This window comes from Cupressus sempervirens, chromosome 6, assembly GCF_028749045.1.
Source record: "Cupressus sempervirens isolate cs-2001-9-10 chromosome 6, ASM2874904v1, whole genome shotgun sequence".
In the NCBI taxonomy this organism is placed as follows: domain Eukaryota; kingdom Viridiplantae; phylum Streptophyta; class Pinopsida; order Cupressales; family Cupressaceae; genus Cupressus; species Cupressus sempervirens.
The window spans coordinates 698,957,378-698,975,294 of record NC_143123.1 but is presented as its reverse complement, the minus strand read 5'-3'; the positions used below and the strand labels follow the sequence as shown (position 1 = coordinate 698,975,294).

Below are 17,917 nucleotides of genomic sequence, written 5' to 3'. Positions count from 1 at the left end.
GTTTTTGTTGACAGTTTAAAAGAGAAGATAGAATTTTTAGCATTTTTTGATGTTACTAGTAGATTATGTATATATTATATTTTATTAAAGGGCTTGACTAGACACTTGGAAATGTTAAAACAATACTAGTACCTCACATGTGCTTTCAAATTTGGCATGCATTTTTGATAGAGTTAGCCACATAAGTGTGTTTCTAACATGTCAGATAGACAGTAGCTTGTAGGATACAATAATATATTTAGTAGGACTGGTATTTTCTTCAACATATTGCATAGATAATATCTTGTCCATGTTCCCACATTTTACTTACATGTCTAGCATGGTAATTTAAATGATAATATGGCAATGCCCTACAACAATTTTATGGATAATATCTAGGTGCTAGGACACATATAATTTTTTTTTCCTTTATCTTGACACCTTTCTCCTCACAATTTTCGGTCCCAGAGGTAACTGCTCTTGCTAAGAGGGTTGCATTTCTTGAATATGAGTTGTCTTATTACAAATAACTTAAATCTCATTTTAATCCTATTAAAGAATTCTAAAAATTGTATTTTATCTATTTATCTTTTTTATGTTGCTAATATTTAGTTGTGAAGCTTTTCTTAGGAAAAAAGTCGGTGAAATTTGATTCTTACAAGAACAATTAGCAAGAATTCATCAGCTTTATGTTAGCAATCTTAGCAATGATCATTTTCGATAATAATTAAAATATAAGTTTGATAAACTTTTTTGATCTATATCTATAAAGGCTTATACAATTTAATATTTTAATATAGATTTTTAAAGAAAATTTATAGGAAAACAAATGGAATGTCATTGAATAAAATAGTAAATATTTTTAAATAAAGAATAGATTGTGTATATAGGGATAGTCTAATTAAATTCAATTGTTGAACGTGCATTGTAATTTTAAGGAAGATTTTATCAAAGTTTACAAAAATATTTGGAATAAGTATATAAGAATATAAGAATCTTACAGTCATTTATTATTAAAATTTATTTTTCAATTGTTATTTTTGAAATAGATTGTGTAAGGATTTTTCCTTCAAATTTTACATCACATTGTATGATCCAGCATTCTTTCCTTTTATTTCTCTTTCATTCAGATGATAGATATGGAAGTATGATCTGAAAAAATATTTACATAATCATTTCTAAAAATAGCTTACCACTATTATTAAAATTCATTTCAAATAAAAATTTAAAGTATAATAAATCAAATAACAAAAGATTAACACTTTACGTAGCAAAAAGAAAAAAACTATTTAATGCGAATGGTGTGGACTAAGAAGTCATGTGAAATGTCCCTTTACTAATTTTGTATGATATTTCACGCCTCTAATCAGATTTTCAAGATCAAACAACTAGTATCACAAAGATCCACCAAATTTCTCAAGAAACCCCAAATCGGGTATGCCAAAAATAGTGCCAAAAGCTTCACAGCTTCACCTATTATTAATAAATCTGAAAGTGGACATTTTTACAGAAATTTGAGCAGCATAACAGGCTTAAGCAGAACTTTTCCCTTGATTTCACCCATCGTTAGTTATGGAATGAACCTCCTCAAGCCTTAAAATGTACTTAAAAATAAATGCTAAGGTGGATATTTTCGTCAAAGATAAATGCCACTTCCAAGAGGCCTTGGATTTAGAAATTAACTCCCCAGTTTTCCAAACATGTGAGCTGCAGATTCATACCAAAGAGCTAGGAATGCACTATGCTCTCACATTTAATAATCTGAAAGTAATGCTTTAAATTTTGTGGCCGGGAAACAACTATGTTGGTTCATAGTTAGGTGGGAAAGGGTTTGGAGAAACATTTTTGGGCAGACAAGTCCAGTAAAGCAGTCGTCGCAGAAGCAGCTCCCCGGGATTAAGTCAGTCGTCGTAGTCATGCTGCTCCGTGGCTAAGCCAGTCATACAAGTCTACGTGTGGATAAGTCAGGTGTCGTAGTCCACAAAGTAAAATTTATTTCTCGTGTTTCATGGAAAACGGTTCTAAAAAATATAGCCAAGCCAAATTTTAATGTAAATGTATAAGTCAATTGTAATAGTATGAAAAGTTTAATTATTCTATCATAGGTATGTTGGAGATATGTAGGAGGTTTAAACTTCTACTTTCAAGGAAGAAGAGATAACGTGAAGATTTATTTTTGTTATGTGAATATTTGAAATCTTTTCCTAAATTGTATTTAGGAGTTCTTATTTTTCAGTAAGCGGATGAAAATGAGATGGGAACAAAATTTGTCTCAGATTGTTATTTGCCATTTAGTAACCATTTATGTTTAAATTTTCAGTAAAAATAAAATTAGAAGGAAACTAATTTTTTTAACTTGTTTTTATTGTTGCACGACATAGATATGTATTAATGAGAGGACCAACATCTTTCAATTTTAGAGATTAAACTTTTAATCCGAAATTGACTACAAGATTGCTAGGACCAACAACTTTGAAATATTCCTAAACAAAATCCATAATCTCGAACTCTATTTTTTAGGAAGTGGCCATCAATGAGACCTCACCTTAAGTCATGGAGACGAGCAACAAGGAGTTAAAATACAAAGACAAGCATGGGCCTTATCTAATATGCACGAGATGAGGGATTCATAGTTTAGTGTTAAAGTATCTAAATACTTACACCACCAACTCTTAAACTATATGCAAGGACATTTTTTTCAACGCTCATCATTTGTTATATAAATTGTACTAGTAGTTATGTGCTTATATGCATGTGATGAGGAGGAGCCAATAGGTTTTATTTATCAACAAGTTGGTAGAAATGGCTGCTAAGCACATAGGAGAAGGGAAATTTGATATCAAATACAATATAGGTGTGTAAATCCTAATGAGCCTTTGACAAGCTTAATAAAGTGTGTGAAACTATTGTTGACATGAGGTATTGAAATTTGGTTAGACAATGATTCTCTTTCTATGCTTTTTCTTTTCTTTTTGCAATTTGTGGGCCATCCTTTCTAGGTAGATCAATGTAACTTGGGATCTTTGACAAGATTAGGTATTATATTGGAAGTGGCCTTTATAGATTCTGACCAAGGAGAAAACAGTGATATTGTAACTTGATATTTGATCTATTTGAAATACTATAATTTTTTTGTATTGTTGAATGATATATTAAATAAATTCCCTCAATCAATATTTTAAAGTAATCTAATAATTATCCTTATGAATGCTTTGAGAATCTTTATTAATAATATATGAGGTTGATTAGGGTTTACAAATCTATTCTTGTGTTACTCATAATTGCATTTTTCATGTGCTTCTCTTTCCTTATTTCTGCTTTTTTTTTTTTTGAATACCTTTACCGTTGAGTTGTTTGTTTTTGTCCTATTTAAATTGTACACCGAGTCATTATCTTATAGATGGAACGATGACTTTATTTATTTTATTAAAATAAATAAGAAGTCTACGTGTGTTACTTGACAAAGGATTATAAATGATGTTAAGTGTTATTTGAATTAAATATATGTTTTGGATAAAGCTATTTTTAATCTAATGATAAAATTATATGAAATTATTATTTATAAATAATAATATGACTTATTCTAATGTAAATAAAGCATTTAATAATTACTATAATATTTTAGTAAATAATCAATTTAGTGTTTTCAAAATATTTTTTTATTATATTTATCTTTTATTAATATAATAATAAATGTTAAATAATTTTTGAAGAAATATACTTAAAGTATCTAATAATGATATTTTTTTGATGTTAAGTTGTATTTAGGTAAGAATTAGTTTTATTTACTTAAATGTAATAGCTAAAACTTTTAGTAAATAAATAGAATTTAAATAATTGACAAAAATCTATCTAAACTAAGAGTGTTTATTATGCCAAGGTCTATATTTTTTTAGATATCATTAATTAATATTCTATCAAATTGATAGTTATTTTTTAGTGGATATTATGTATATTTTTTTCAGTATTAATTTTAATTTTTCGTAATTATTTAACTTAACATTGATAAAAAGATTTTAAAAAAATTAATGTTATAAATATTTTTATTGGCTATTATTTTTTATAAAAGAGTTATAAATAATGATGAAAAAATATATAAAGAATACAAACTAGAATATTAAATACAAAAGAAGTCACTTATTTCAAATGTAACAATATTAAATAACTTATTTTTCCTTCTTAAAATTGATTTTTGAGATAAAATTAGTAAAATAATTTTTTTTTAAATCAGTTAAAAATATTATAAAGATTTAAATAAATAGAAATGATTATTTTTTAAAAAATAATAATTTTAAATGAATTATTTAATATTTTTTTTTTCTTAAATATCAATCATAAAATGGTCAACTTACATTACATTTTAATTTTTTTACTATTATAAATTTTTTATATATATTTACATTTGATAATTAAATATTAATTAAATGAGAAAATATCTTTTTGTAATTATAAATTTTAATGAGTAAAATTTATGAATTATATGGTCCAATATTGATTATGAAAAGTTAAAATATTATTAAAAGTAAAAGTAAAAATAAAAATAACAAAAATATATTTTAAATAGTCAATATTATAAAACTAATTAAATTCACCTAGTAAAGGAAGAACATTAGTAATGACAATTAGATTGAACAATGATCCTAATAGTTAAATACTTGAAGATTATTTTGTGATTGGGATTATGTTGGTTTTTGACTCACTTTGTGTCTTTAGTCTAGAATATTCACTATAAAAGGTATTAATAGTTGATTTCTCTCTTTCAAACTATTCCCAAGAAACCAACAATTCTCAAAGTTCTCATGACTTTAGTAGTACAATAATCATAAGCTACCTAACTAAATGTTGGCTTCCATTCTTCCTACACTTCCAACATCTACTCTCAAGCACCCAAGGGTTCTTGTGGTTCTAGAATGTTACAAGCACAACAATGATAATTAGAACAAACCAAGATAAAAATACTCTTTCAACACACACTAAAGTTACTTGACCATTTTCTCATTGCTAATTTGTAAGCACAAATCTAATAGAAGGAAAAGTTCTAAAACCATATGTAAGTTTTTCTTTAAAATTTATATGTAATATGCTGTACAAGCTGAGGTAGCTAAATTGTTTTCCACAAATGCAACTATAAATATAATAAAACTACTCAAAAAAATCTTGGTTATATATGTAATATAATAAACTAATAGATTGTTACTTTCTTTCAAAAACTATTCCCAAACAACCAACGATCCTCATGGTTCCTATAACATTATGAGTACAACAATGATAAGCTACACTACTAAATAATGGACCTTACATTATAAGCATTAATGTAGTACTTGTACGAGATCTTTCATATTCACAATTACATTCTTTGCTTCAAATTTTTTGTGTAAGAAATCTATAACTTGATTAATTCATAAAAGTTTGTTACCAAAAATTCTCATTATTGACCTTGCTAATCCCAGTTGACAACAACAAGTATTTTATATTTTAGTGCCTTTGTATCATATATGTATGTGGCATCACAAAAGTAATACAAATAATTTTATATATCATTTTTATGGAGTTGAGAGTATTTCAATAGTTGATTTGGACATTACTTTATAACTATACTACTAGTCCAAGTTCCAAGGGTCTAATGATTGCTTAAAGTGCTTCTCTAACATGTGTTCAATTGTTATTGTATTTGCCATAGCAATATACTATTGCAATCACTTCTATTTAATAGTGATTAATCTTTTTCCTTCCAACCAATTATGTTTAAATATTTTAATTTTGAATTTTGATTTTTTATTTTTCTAAGGTATATATGTGATATTTTTAGTTTTTAAACCAATAAAACTATTTTACTTGCAATTGATTGGCTTAGATATTTGGGTCTTATAGGAGGAAATTTACAGGAAGTATCCCTATTCTAAGGCTATATTTTTTGATGCACAAATATATAAACATATGAAGGTGTGTGTGTGTGTTTGTTTATATATATATATATATATATATATATATATATATATATATATATATATATATATATATATATATATATATATATATATATATATATATATATATATATATATATATATACTTTAAATAAAATTGAACAAAATATTAATACACTAAGATACAACTATTCTTTATTTTTAATATACAACTATGCTATAAATATATTATTTAATAATATATAAATTTGAAATAGTTTTTTTTAAAAAAAAGTAAAATTAAATTATTTTTGATGATAACCATTTTATTCTACTTAATTAAACCATTATGTCTTACAAAAAATACAAGCAACTACATCGCACTTGTTTCATAAATAATCTGCACAACTAATTATATTAAACAAGTAGTTAACTAAATAAATTTGTAGTCTTTCATAGATGGTTTACATACAGTGCTTGTAAATTTATATTTCTAAAATTATACATCAAGAGTTTTCCTCTACAAATAGGTTGACTTGTTGATGTTCATTTTATTATTGAAACTTAAAGACCTCTTTAAAAATTATTAAACCACCCAAACTTAAATTTAAGTCCAAGGCAAATAGTAAGTCAGGATCGACAAATTAAGCAAACACACATTCCTCTATGAGGGCTCCCAACTACCAGCTTCTTTTGTGTTATTTTTTAAATGTGCTAATTTTGTCTCCAAAAATAGAAGAAACTAAAACATGATTAAAACTACCATGGCATGTTGGAAACTAAAGATTCAAACATTTAGAAGAGTGTTATGTCTAAACAAGGCTATCTAAAACTCTAAAGATACTTATCTACATTATTTGTTTTTAATATTATATCTAATTTACAACTTTATAACTACCAAATATATTAAAATTTAATATCCATGAAATTACTAAATATAGTCTCATTCACACAATAAAAAATGAAATAAAAGTTTAAAGAAGAAAAGGGCAACAGGCATGTGCTTGATCAAACTGAACTATTATAAAATCTACAAAAAAATCTTAGTTAAATAATTTCTCTTGAGATGATGGTTCACCTTTGTCAATATTGAAAAGATGATTCTACAAGCATGACAAGAACAAAGAGCATACAAAATAGTTGATAAAGATGATGTTTATGATGTATATTTTGTTGATAAATAAGTGACAAACAATCGTAGAAGAGTAGATAATAAAATTGAGATTCTATATGGCCAAGGGGTGGCCTATTGTTGGAGTTGAAAGAAAAAAATTATAGGGTCTGAGAATGATCAGAAGGAAAGTTGCATTGTTCAAAGACACACAGATACGGAATTTGTAGCTCCTAAATCAGTGCATTCATTTGTTATTTCATCAAACATAAAAAATAGAATGGGACTGCTCATGGTCAGCCTAACTCTCACCCTTGGCATCATGGGAGGGCACTTGTTTCTTCCACTTATATATTTCCAATTTAGGGAACAATTTTTTCATGAAGTATTTTATTTTACATATCTAGTAGTCAACAAAGGATTTCACATTTAGATAGAAGCTTGCACGAGATTCTTGGTCTACTTTGTCTTGTTAAAACGATCAGGGGCCAATGTATTCTTATATAATTAGATTTTTTTTCTTGGATTAATCTTAGAAGATCAAGTCATTATTACAACCAAGGCCATCTCCACCCTATTGCCAACTCCCGTAAGTCACCCTAGAACTTTCTGTAAACTATTAAGAAACCAACATAATAAATGTTGACAATATGATTGTCATCAAGCATGACTTTCAAGAACCACCATTTCCTTGCTCTGTTGTCGTCACCTTTTTTTTTTGCCTCCAAAACATTTTTGGTATTAGACATCACCAAATTGGTGAATGTCTCAACTATAATAGCCTATTGGCTCACAAGGTATGCATGTTAGACAATAAACAAATAGTACTTTGGACAAATATTTTAATAGAAAGTTGGGAATTTAACATAAAGAGAAAATACAAGAGGGGTCTACAATTGAGAACATGCTAAGTCAAAGCTTAGTGTGTTATGTGTAAGACTAGTTTACTTATTTCACACTGAAATACCATGACTAATTTTAATTTCAATGGAATTATTTGCTTGTTTCAAACTTCTTGTCAAGGTCCACCACTCTTTTGAAATAAATCTCATTAAATATTTTACCTCATATTTTTCAAATATGCTAGTAGCTATATGCCATATTCAACAAGAGCTCTGTAGAGCTAGAGTCCCACCTAATGAATAAATAGATTTTGAAATTTGTCAAGTGTTCAAGTAATATTTTAATCCAAATTAAGCTTCTCATAATTGAAAATAATTAAATTTTTGATAAAATCATAAGATAAAAAAAAGTAAGTTCTTTTTTTTTTAAAAAATGAATAGAATATTAATACATATGCTTTATAAAATGAAGACACTATGAATGATGCAAGTATTCAATAAATAAAAAAACCAATTAAATTACTTGGAGTTCGTAAATAAAAATGCCTATAAAATTTTGCCCACATAAGCATCTTCCAAAGATTTAGGCAGATCAAAGTGGTATCATGTAACATGCGGTTGGATGCCTAAGAGTTGAAACAAAAGAATGAATGTCAAGATTTCCACTTACATCAAATGTTTATACACAAAAGTATATGGATTGGGTCTAGTCATGCCATACAAAATGATATAGTTAAATCCCAATAGTATCACACTATAGTATTTAAAATGAAATACATAGAAATAGAAATAATTTAAAAAATAAAAATAAAAAAATAGTAGAAATAAATAAATAAATGTGACTTTTCTATAAATGACTATAAATTTATCCCTCCACATGGCCAATGGTAAACAAACAACTTTAGAAAATAGAGTAAATCTATTTTACCCTCTATCACACATATAGGGCACTCTTAAAGGTTTACCACGTATAATGCTAATCACAAGGTCAAAGGAAAATTCTCAAAAAATAGACTTTCTGCAATACCCGATTATCCATCTACTACTGCTTTGATCAATTAAATTTGCATTCGAGCTTAAAAGAATGTTAAAGAAATGTGTGTACAAAATCTATTCAAAGATTCAAAGGGAGATATAGTGAATCTAACATGGTGGAGATTGGGGACTTAATTTTTAGATGTAAAGTCCTCATTGTCATGCAATTGAACTTAGCCAATTTCCTAAAGATATCAAGTTTTTGATTCTTAAAGACATTTTATTGCTACACTATTCAAAATGTGGATGACGCCATGCTTGAATGATTCAAGACCATGTGGCCACAGCTTCAAAATTTGGTAGGTCATATTTATTTTAAGTTGAGAAACTTTAATATGCGCTCTTCCAATCTCATGCACCTAAACATAGGCTATCTGAGCCATAATGACAGAAACAAGCCTCATGGATGTTGAGCAATACACTAGGCTTAAATTACTACATGAAATTTCAAAAGGAGAATTAGTTAATAAAATCGGTCTTCAAAATTATAATCGAGGCAATGTTGTAAACCAAGAATTCCTAGAATAAGGGTTCTTAATAGGTTTCTAGCACTAGAAGAGTTGGTAATCCATGGCTTATGTTTCCAGGTAAATTGTTGTACATTGAGCTAAATATTTGTAGAATAATATTTATTTCTTTCAAATTCTTGTATAAATTTGATGACAATGGCATTGCTTCTTTTAAATTCTTGCATATGAATGAACATATATTATGATTGATGTAGGAGATGATTCTAAATGAGATTTGAGTACAACAGATGAAATTGTTAAATTTAAAAAATGGTGCAAGCCCATATTGGTGCAGACAACACTAAAAAAGCATTGAATATTTTGCATTTTCTTTTCAAAGATTGGTCCATTGAGTGTAGCAATTATTTTTTTTCAAGAAGGCTATCCTAATAACATGCATAGTAAATCACTACATTAGGAAAATGAGTTTTCAAAATGAAGATTGTTCACAGCCATAAGAAAATAGTCAATGCAGGGGAGAACAAATTTTTAATTTTGTGGAAAAAACGTCTAGTCAGTGATGAAAATAGTAGTGGGAAAACTAGAAGCCTTGGAATGTACAGATAGATTGATAAATTGAATTTAGCAAAAACTTCATTCATGATAGAAATATATATATATAGGAAAAACTAGAAGTCAAAAGCAATTATACATCATATATTGTACACCATTTTTTAATCACTAAAGGATGGAACAAAAATTGAATTACTAAAGATCTCAAATAAATTTAGATAAGTTTTGCAAAAGATCCATGCTTAGACTGTCATATACCTGAAAAAATCACATTATAGACTAAAATATCTGCAACAATTTAACACAGTTTTTTTCTTTTCTCTTGAAACACAATTTAAATAATATATTTAAATACATAAAAAAAACTAACATCTCACTTAACTGAAAAATAAAATTAAGTTTGATAGATTTGTGTTGATAACTAGTAAAATGGACCTCACTTTATTTAAATGATATTTATTCCCAACAACATCTCTAGTGCCTCCATCCATAGTATTCTCTGCAATCATACAACAAACAACAAATGAGGAATGAAATAAAATCAAATAAGTAAGTCTAAATTTAAAATATAAGAGCATCTGATGTGAAAATTTAATATGAACAAAGGTGTTCAAACTATAGGCTTTCAACCATCTTCTGTTGCAACACCTTCATACTCCAATAATGGAAGTGTTTAAAGATTATATTTTTTCATTGCACAATACACCATAGAAAGTATCCTAGAAATGGGAACTGACTTGATAAGCAACAAAATCAGCACTAAAAATGAATCCCATGTGGAAAATCTTGTGGCAAATTTCTTATGTTGAATGTGAAGCTAACCCAAGAAAAGTTAATGTTCCTGAGTCCATAATTGCAATTCTCACCACACGAGGCCCCCTGACCTCTAAAGATTTTTTCTATTTACATGTACATGCAACACAAGATAGGTTACACCGTGAGATGCCATCACATGGAAGATGTTTCCTTTGAAAATTGTCACTCGTCTATTGAACAATTTGAAAAATGGCACTTGCTCAACTTCTCTAATTTTCAGTTGAATTTTTTTTGAAAATATAAAATTTCACTTAATAGAGAAATTAACTTAGACCATAAGATTAATGAACAGTTTTTTCCCTTTCCACAGTTTTCGAAACATGAACTATTAGTTAAAAAAAGACTGAAAACTATAGTCTCCGCCTACATATGCAGGACTAATAAGCATTATGATTGCTCAAGAGGTCACGGAACATGACAGGCTTAATGTGAAATAGTAATCACACGCCTAGACTCTTCCTCTATTAATAATTCATTGCCCTTTCGAAGCCTATTGCTCATATGACCGACTTTGGCCCTTTCAAAGACTTTTGCACATATGACCAACTTTTCATATGTTTCCCGTGCCAAATGTCTTCGCATGTTAATTCCCGTGGATGACTCTGCCACTCTTTCTCCTCTCTCTATGGTGGCCAACGTTTGACATATGAGCAGAGTTGCTTCTCTCAAGTCTTTGTTACGCAACACTACCAAATAAATTTCCATGCGTTTGGAAGAACACTATACTTTTCACCCTCAGCTTAATTTTGTGAATGGCTGTCATATCCCCAAAAAACTATTTTATTTTATTTTAAACCCTACGTTATGCAAGCACTCCAACCTCTTTAAAATGAATTTTCACATCTCGCGTCTGGGAAATTGGAAACTTTGAGTTGGGAGTGAGGTTTCTCTTTCTGGGGTGTTTCCGGCTGAGCATAATTTCCTTTCTTCTTGAGCGCTAGACAGTAAATTATATTGGGAGTGATGGACGAAACCAATAAAAAGTTCTGCATCTGTGTATTTATAGTGTGTATCCAACTGAAAACTCACGGCTCTGCAATCAAAGGTGGACACTCTCTTGGGCGAATCGATGACTAGAAATCAGACAATAATTTCGAGAAATGGCACATCTGAATTGGGATTTTTCAGCCCAGATGGTATGAGTAACTGGTATATTGGCATCTGGAATGCCAATATAACAGAGAATACGATTGTTTGGGAGGCCAACAGGGAGACTCCTGCGAGAGAAAGTCCTGGCGTTTTGAAGCTTCCAGGAGGAGGTGATCTTGGACTGTTTGACGCAATGGGTGCATCTCTTTGGTCTGCCAATGTGACCAAAAGGCTGTTTTACTAGATTCTGGTAATTTTGTGATGTTCATGATGCCAACAAATCTGAAGCTGTTTGGCAGAGTTTTGACTACCCCGTCGATACCTTGTTGCTAGGGATGAGCTTCGGTGGGCAGCAAAAGCTCGTCTATTGGAAAAGCCCAGTAGATCCTGGTCCTGGGATTTTCTCTTGTCAAGCAGACCCATCTGGAACCAAACAAACGGAGAAATATGGAACTTGGGACGGCAAGTCTTTCAGTGAAATCCCATGGATGATAAACCAAGTCTACTTCTACAATGTCGGCGTTGAAAGCACTCACTCTGGCTGTTATGTCAAGTATACATTGAATGGTACCAAGAATATGCTCTCACGTTTCGTCCTAACAAAGTCTTGAGGAATGCAAGCATATGATCTGCTTGATGACGGTAAATGGAATATGTTCTGGTCTCGACCAGCAGAACCCTGTTCCATATATGGTCTCTGCGGCACCTACAAAATTTGCAACTCCAACAATCTTCAGTTCTGCAGCTGCGTACAAGGCTTCGCTCCAAAAGACACTCGCGCTTGGGATTCGTGAGAGTCGTGATCGAGTGGCTGTGTTCGACAGGGCCCCTTAAACTGCCATGCCAAAAATGGAAGCCCCTACGGATTACGAGATCCGAGCAACAGTTTGGCTGGTGCTGAATCCGCATCGTCACACCCTGCAACGACGAAGGAAGATTGCCAGAAAGCCTGCCTCCTCAACTGCTCTTGCACTGCGTTTGCTTTCAGTCCGCCTTCAGGGCCCTGCCAAATCTAGTCAGGCGATATTTTGAACTTGCTTACCTCTCTTCCATCAAAAACCAATGCAAATATTTTTATTCGAGTAGCTGCCTCTGCAGACGCTACGATCGATGGAGAGTCATGCAGATTCCTCGATTTCTCTTCTAAGAATGTTTAGCTACATTGAGTTGAAGATTGCAGCGAGGAATTTCAGGAAAAAGCTGGGGAGCGGAGGATTTGGCACGGTGTACAAAGGACGTCTGGTAGGCTGTACACTTGTGGCGGTAGAGAAGATGAACAGTGTACAGAGACAAGATGAGAAGCAATTCCGAGCAGAAATCAACTCTCTATAACTAAGTTATCATTCTTAGTCAGGCTTCGAGGCTTTTATGCAGAAGGCAAGAGAAGGTATTTGATTTATGATTTCATGTGTAATGGCTCTCTTAGTTCCTTACTCTTCTCAAATAAATCTAAAGGTAAACATAAGGTACTTGACTGGAAGATTCGATTTGAGATCGCGTTAGGCATAGCAAGAGGATTACTTTATCTCCATGAAGAATGCAGAGATTGTATCATTCACTGTGATGTTAACCCCGAAAATATTCTTCTCGACAATAATTTTTCGACTAGAAGTTGGCAGATTTTGGATGGCAAAGCTTGTGGGTAGAGATTTCAGCCGTGTTCTCACTACAACAAGAGGAACGAGAGGATACTTGGCTCCAGAGTGGATCTCTGGTCTTCCCATTACTCCCAAGGTTGATGTGTACAGTTTTGGTATGATGCTTTTGGAAATCATTTCTGGCCGAAGAAATTTGGATTTAAGCATTCAAGACGCAACTAAGTATTACTTTCCCCCATGGGCTGCCTCCCAAATTTTCAACGGCAACACAATTAATATTCTGGAGGCAGGAACTACAGAGGAAACTGACAGTGAAGAGGTGAGAAGAACAATTATTGCGGGGTTGTTATGCATTGAAAAGTATGAGGGAGTGAGGCCGAACATAAGGCAAGTGGTGCTAATGCTGGAAGGGAAGTTGCAGCCACAAATTTCACAAATTCAGTACTATGCGCTTATGGACAATCCAATAGACAAAAGAAACACTAGTAGCAGTGGCGATATATCATGTAAATAGATTTCAATAGTTGTGAAAGACACGAAAATTAGACTTGGAGTGTTTTATGCACATGGATTGTGGCTGCCTCTTGGTATCAACATGGAAAATGCTTTACCTTCCCAATTCTATTGTATAGTTTAGATTTTTGAAGATCTGAAAGATTAATCATTGACTATTTTTAAGCCAATAGGCTTATTTCTATTGGGCTTGCCGCCTTAATGTTGTGACATTCTGGTTTTGTCGGAAATCATAACATAGAATCCGGTCATTAACAGCAATCTGTAGAAAGGTCCAAAAGACATAATCAAATTTAGGATTTCTAAATCGGCTTAAATATTGTATGCCATGCAAAGATTAGTTTTAAAGCCCTTCTTGTCCAGTAAGACCATGTACGTAGCTCCTTCCTCCAAATCTTCACAATACCATTTTCCAAATTATAATTGAATAATGCAAGAAATTAGTGAAACATGTAAGGTATAACAAGGGAAACTCTCAAGGGAATTCGCTCTCCTTTCCTTTGCCAAATTTCTTATTGTTTGTTTTCTTATATTACTAGTCCCAGGAACTAAAGTTATTAATGCTCTATTTATCATTAGTTCTGCTTAGGTAATTGTGCACGTTCTTCAGTCTTCATTTTAACCTATAGTTGGCATGAAAAATTTCATTATACGCAATTTAGAGCATTTTAATATCTTTTTTTTCATTGGGCATGTTGCTTTTTCTTGGTGGTCTTTTTGTTTTTTAGCCTAAAAAATTGAACAAAAATAGAGTTAGGATAACTAGCAGGGACAAGAGATGTGTCTTTCTCTAGAAATTATATGTGTCTTGTTACATGAGCTTCACGTGACTCACTCAAATAACAGGCTGCTACAGATGAGGCTATTACAGATGGCTAATATCTTTCAGCATGCAACATTTTATCTTTGTTCATCCATATCTGGTGAAACTTGTCAAATTCAACTGAAAAGACAAGAAGAAATTTATACCTGGCAAAAAATATTTCTACAATTTTTCCCTGGACTAACCAGACATTAAGATGGCTTTTCTGCAACAATACTAGTTAGGGTTGAGGAATTTCATGTGTTCATTAGACAATCACTAGTTTTATCTAATCCGATATGTAAATTATTACTCGCTAAACTGGTTTCTCTATGACTTGTTTGTCGTATCTTAAATTGTGTTATTTTAATATGGAGATTTAGATCTTGATTTCTTTTCTGCAAAATTTACTTGTTGTGGATTAGCAAAGCTTGTATTTAAGGATTCTTTGCATTTGGTGAGATATTTTAAAGATTGATGACAACTGAGACTTTTTTCCTTGCACAAATTCATGTTTCTAGAGAATTTCTGTTGATTTTTTTTTTTTCATATGCAACTTCATATAATTTTTTATTTTATTTTTGCTTATGTTGAGTATTTGATGGAACCATTTTTGTTGAATTTTGACTTCACGATTAGTTAATTTTCTATGGGTTGGTGATTTTTTATTGAATTTTCTTTTTCTACCTAAAATTTCGTTGATGTTGCAAATTTTTTTATATTGACCTCTATATCAAGTACTTTTGGAATGTTTTGAATGAGTTTAATCCACGGGTAGTTTTAATGAAACTTTAGTTGATTTTGGAACTATTTTTAAAAGTGAATGTTTGAATTGACTGAAGAAACTTTGAGCAATTTGTAAGATGAAAAGGAATCACTAAAATTGGTGCATGGGAAAATGGCTATGAAAAAGTGAAAAAAGTGTCATAATTGAATTTAAGCAATGTAAAATTTAGAAATGTGCATGTTTACCTTATAGATTTCATTAGGAAGTTGACAATACCAATTATTCTCCAAACATCTGTGAAATGGCCCCAATTGAATAGTTACATAAAACTTGTGAAAATTGTATTCAGCTATCTTTGCTACAAATTCCAAATGTATAGTTGATATATATATCAATATTATTCTTTCTTGGTTTCCCTTCACATCCAATCTCAATTCATGTTATATTAAGACCAAACTTCAAACTTGGAGGGCTTTGCAGGTTGACATGTGCTCACAAAAGGATAGTGTTGCAGGCAGGGTTTTATAGAGGACTGTTTGCTATTTTGCTGGGCTCTATTGTTCTATACTGCTCATCATCCCTAATTCTATTTTTTCTTTCTAGATATTTGTAAAACTAGAAACGTCGAACAAATGGTTTGCCATTACATTTTGGCACAAAGTTTGGATTGTAAAGGCATAAAAATTTTGATGTGGCCTCATTGCCCTTGTTTTCTATTTGGATATTCTGATTCATGCTTGGTCAATTGTATAATCTATAATTAGTTGATTGGAGAGAGAGAACAACATAATTTTTTTTGGGCATGATTATTTGCGAGTTGTCCAAACATAGATAATTTTTCTCTGTTTAGAAGGTGGAGGAAAACATATTTTTTATACATGATTATTTGTGAGTTGTCCAAATAGAGATAACTTTTCTTTGTTTAGAAGGTGGGGATTAATGCTTTTGACTTGCTATTACACATTTATTGTTGCATCGGGTCCTGAAAAAATTGCAAAACAAGCCCATTTATACGATAGACTGAGATAAATTCCTATTAAATCAAATTTCTAGATTTCAATTATTTTTTATCAGCTTTCAATTTTCCTAGTAGTATTTTTAATTTTATATTGAGAAAATTTGATGAAAAATAGAAAGATGAACTCTTTCTTAAAAGTGGGTGTGTCATGTTCAAGGAACGTTAGGGTTTTTGTTGACAGTTTAAAAGAGAAGATAGAATTTTTAGCATTTTTTGATGTTACTAGTAGATTATTTATATATTATATTTTATTAAAGGGCTTGACTAGACAGTTGGAAATGTTAAAACAATACTAGTGCCTCACATGTGCTTTCAAATTTGGCATGCATTTTCGATAGAGTTAGCCACATAAGTGTGTTTCTGACGTGTCAGATAGACAGTAGCTTGTAGGATACAATAATATACTTAGTAGGACTGGTATTTTCTTCAACATATTGCATAAATAATATCTTGTCTATGTTCCCACATTTTACTTACATATCTAGCATGGTAATTTCAATGATAATATGGCAATGCCCTACAACAATTTTATGGATAATATCTAGGTGCTAGGACACATATAATTTTTTATTCCTTTATCTTGACACCTTTCTCCTCAGAACTTTTGGTCCCAGAGGTAACTGTTCTTGCTAAGAGGGTTGCATTTCTTGAATATGAGTTGTCTTATTACAAATAACTTAAATCTCATTTTAATCCTATTAAAGAACTCTAAAAATTGTATTTTATCTATTTATCTTTGTTATGTTGCTAATATTTAGTTGTGAAGCTTTTCTTAGGAAAAAAGTTGATAAAATTTGATTCTTACAAGAACAATTAGCAAGAATTCATCAGCTTTATGTTAGCAATCTTAGCAATGATCATTTTCGATAATAATTAAAATATAAGTTTGATAAACTTTTTTGATCTATATCTATAAAGGCTTATACAATTTAATATTTTTATATAGATTTTTAAAGAAAATTTATAGGAAAACAAATGGAATGTCATTGATTAAAACAGTAAATATTTCTAAATAAAGAATAGATTGTGTATATAGGGATAGTCTGATTAAATTCAATTGTTGAACGTGCATTGTAATTTTAATGAAGATTTTATCAAAGTTTACAAAAATATTTGGAATAAGTATATAAGAATATAAGAATGTTACAGTCATTTATTATTAAAATTTATTTTTCAATTGTTATTTTTGAAATAGACCATGTAAGGATTTTTCCATCAACTTTTAGATCTCATTGTATGATCCAGCATTCTTTCCTTTTATTTCTCTTTCATTTAGATGATAGATATGGAAGTATGATCTGAAAAAATATTTACATAATCATTTCTAAAAATAGCTTACCACTATTATTAAAATTCATTTCAAATAAAAATTTAAAGTATAATAAATCAAATAACAAAAGATCAACACTTTACATAGCCAAAAGAAAAAAACTATTTAATGCGAATGGTGTGGACTAAG

The 17,917-nt window shown here is 30.3% G+C and overlaps 1 protein-coding gene and 1 pseudogene across 1 annotated transcript; both read left to right on the top strand.

The window, feature by feature from the left end:
• The first annotated feature begins 11,780 nt into the window (after positions 1 to 11,780).
• On the top strand, positions 11,781 to 12,411 carry LOC149554160 (S-locus-specific glycoprotein-like). Its single transcript, XM_089790452.1, has 2 exons — positions 11,781 to 11,997; positions 12,089 to 12,411. The coding sequence occupies exons 1-2, from the start codon at positions 11,781 to 11,783 to the stop codon at positions 12,409 to 12,411; spliced, it is 540 nt and encodes a 179-aa protein (XP_089646578.1).
• A 1,015-nt stretch (positions 12,412 to 13,426) lies between these two features.
• On the top strand, positions 13,427 to 13,912 carry LOC149554159 (G-type lectin S-receptor-like serine/threonine-protein kinase SD2-2 pseudogene; annotated as a pseudogene).
• The last annotated feature ends 4,005 nt before the right edge of the window (positions 13,913 to 17,917 follow it).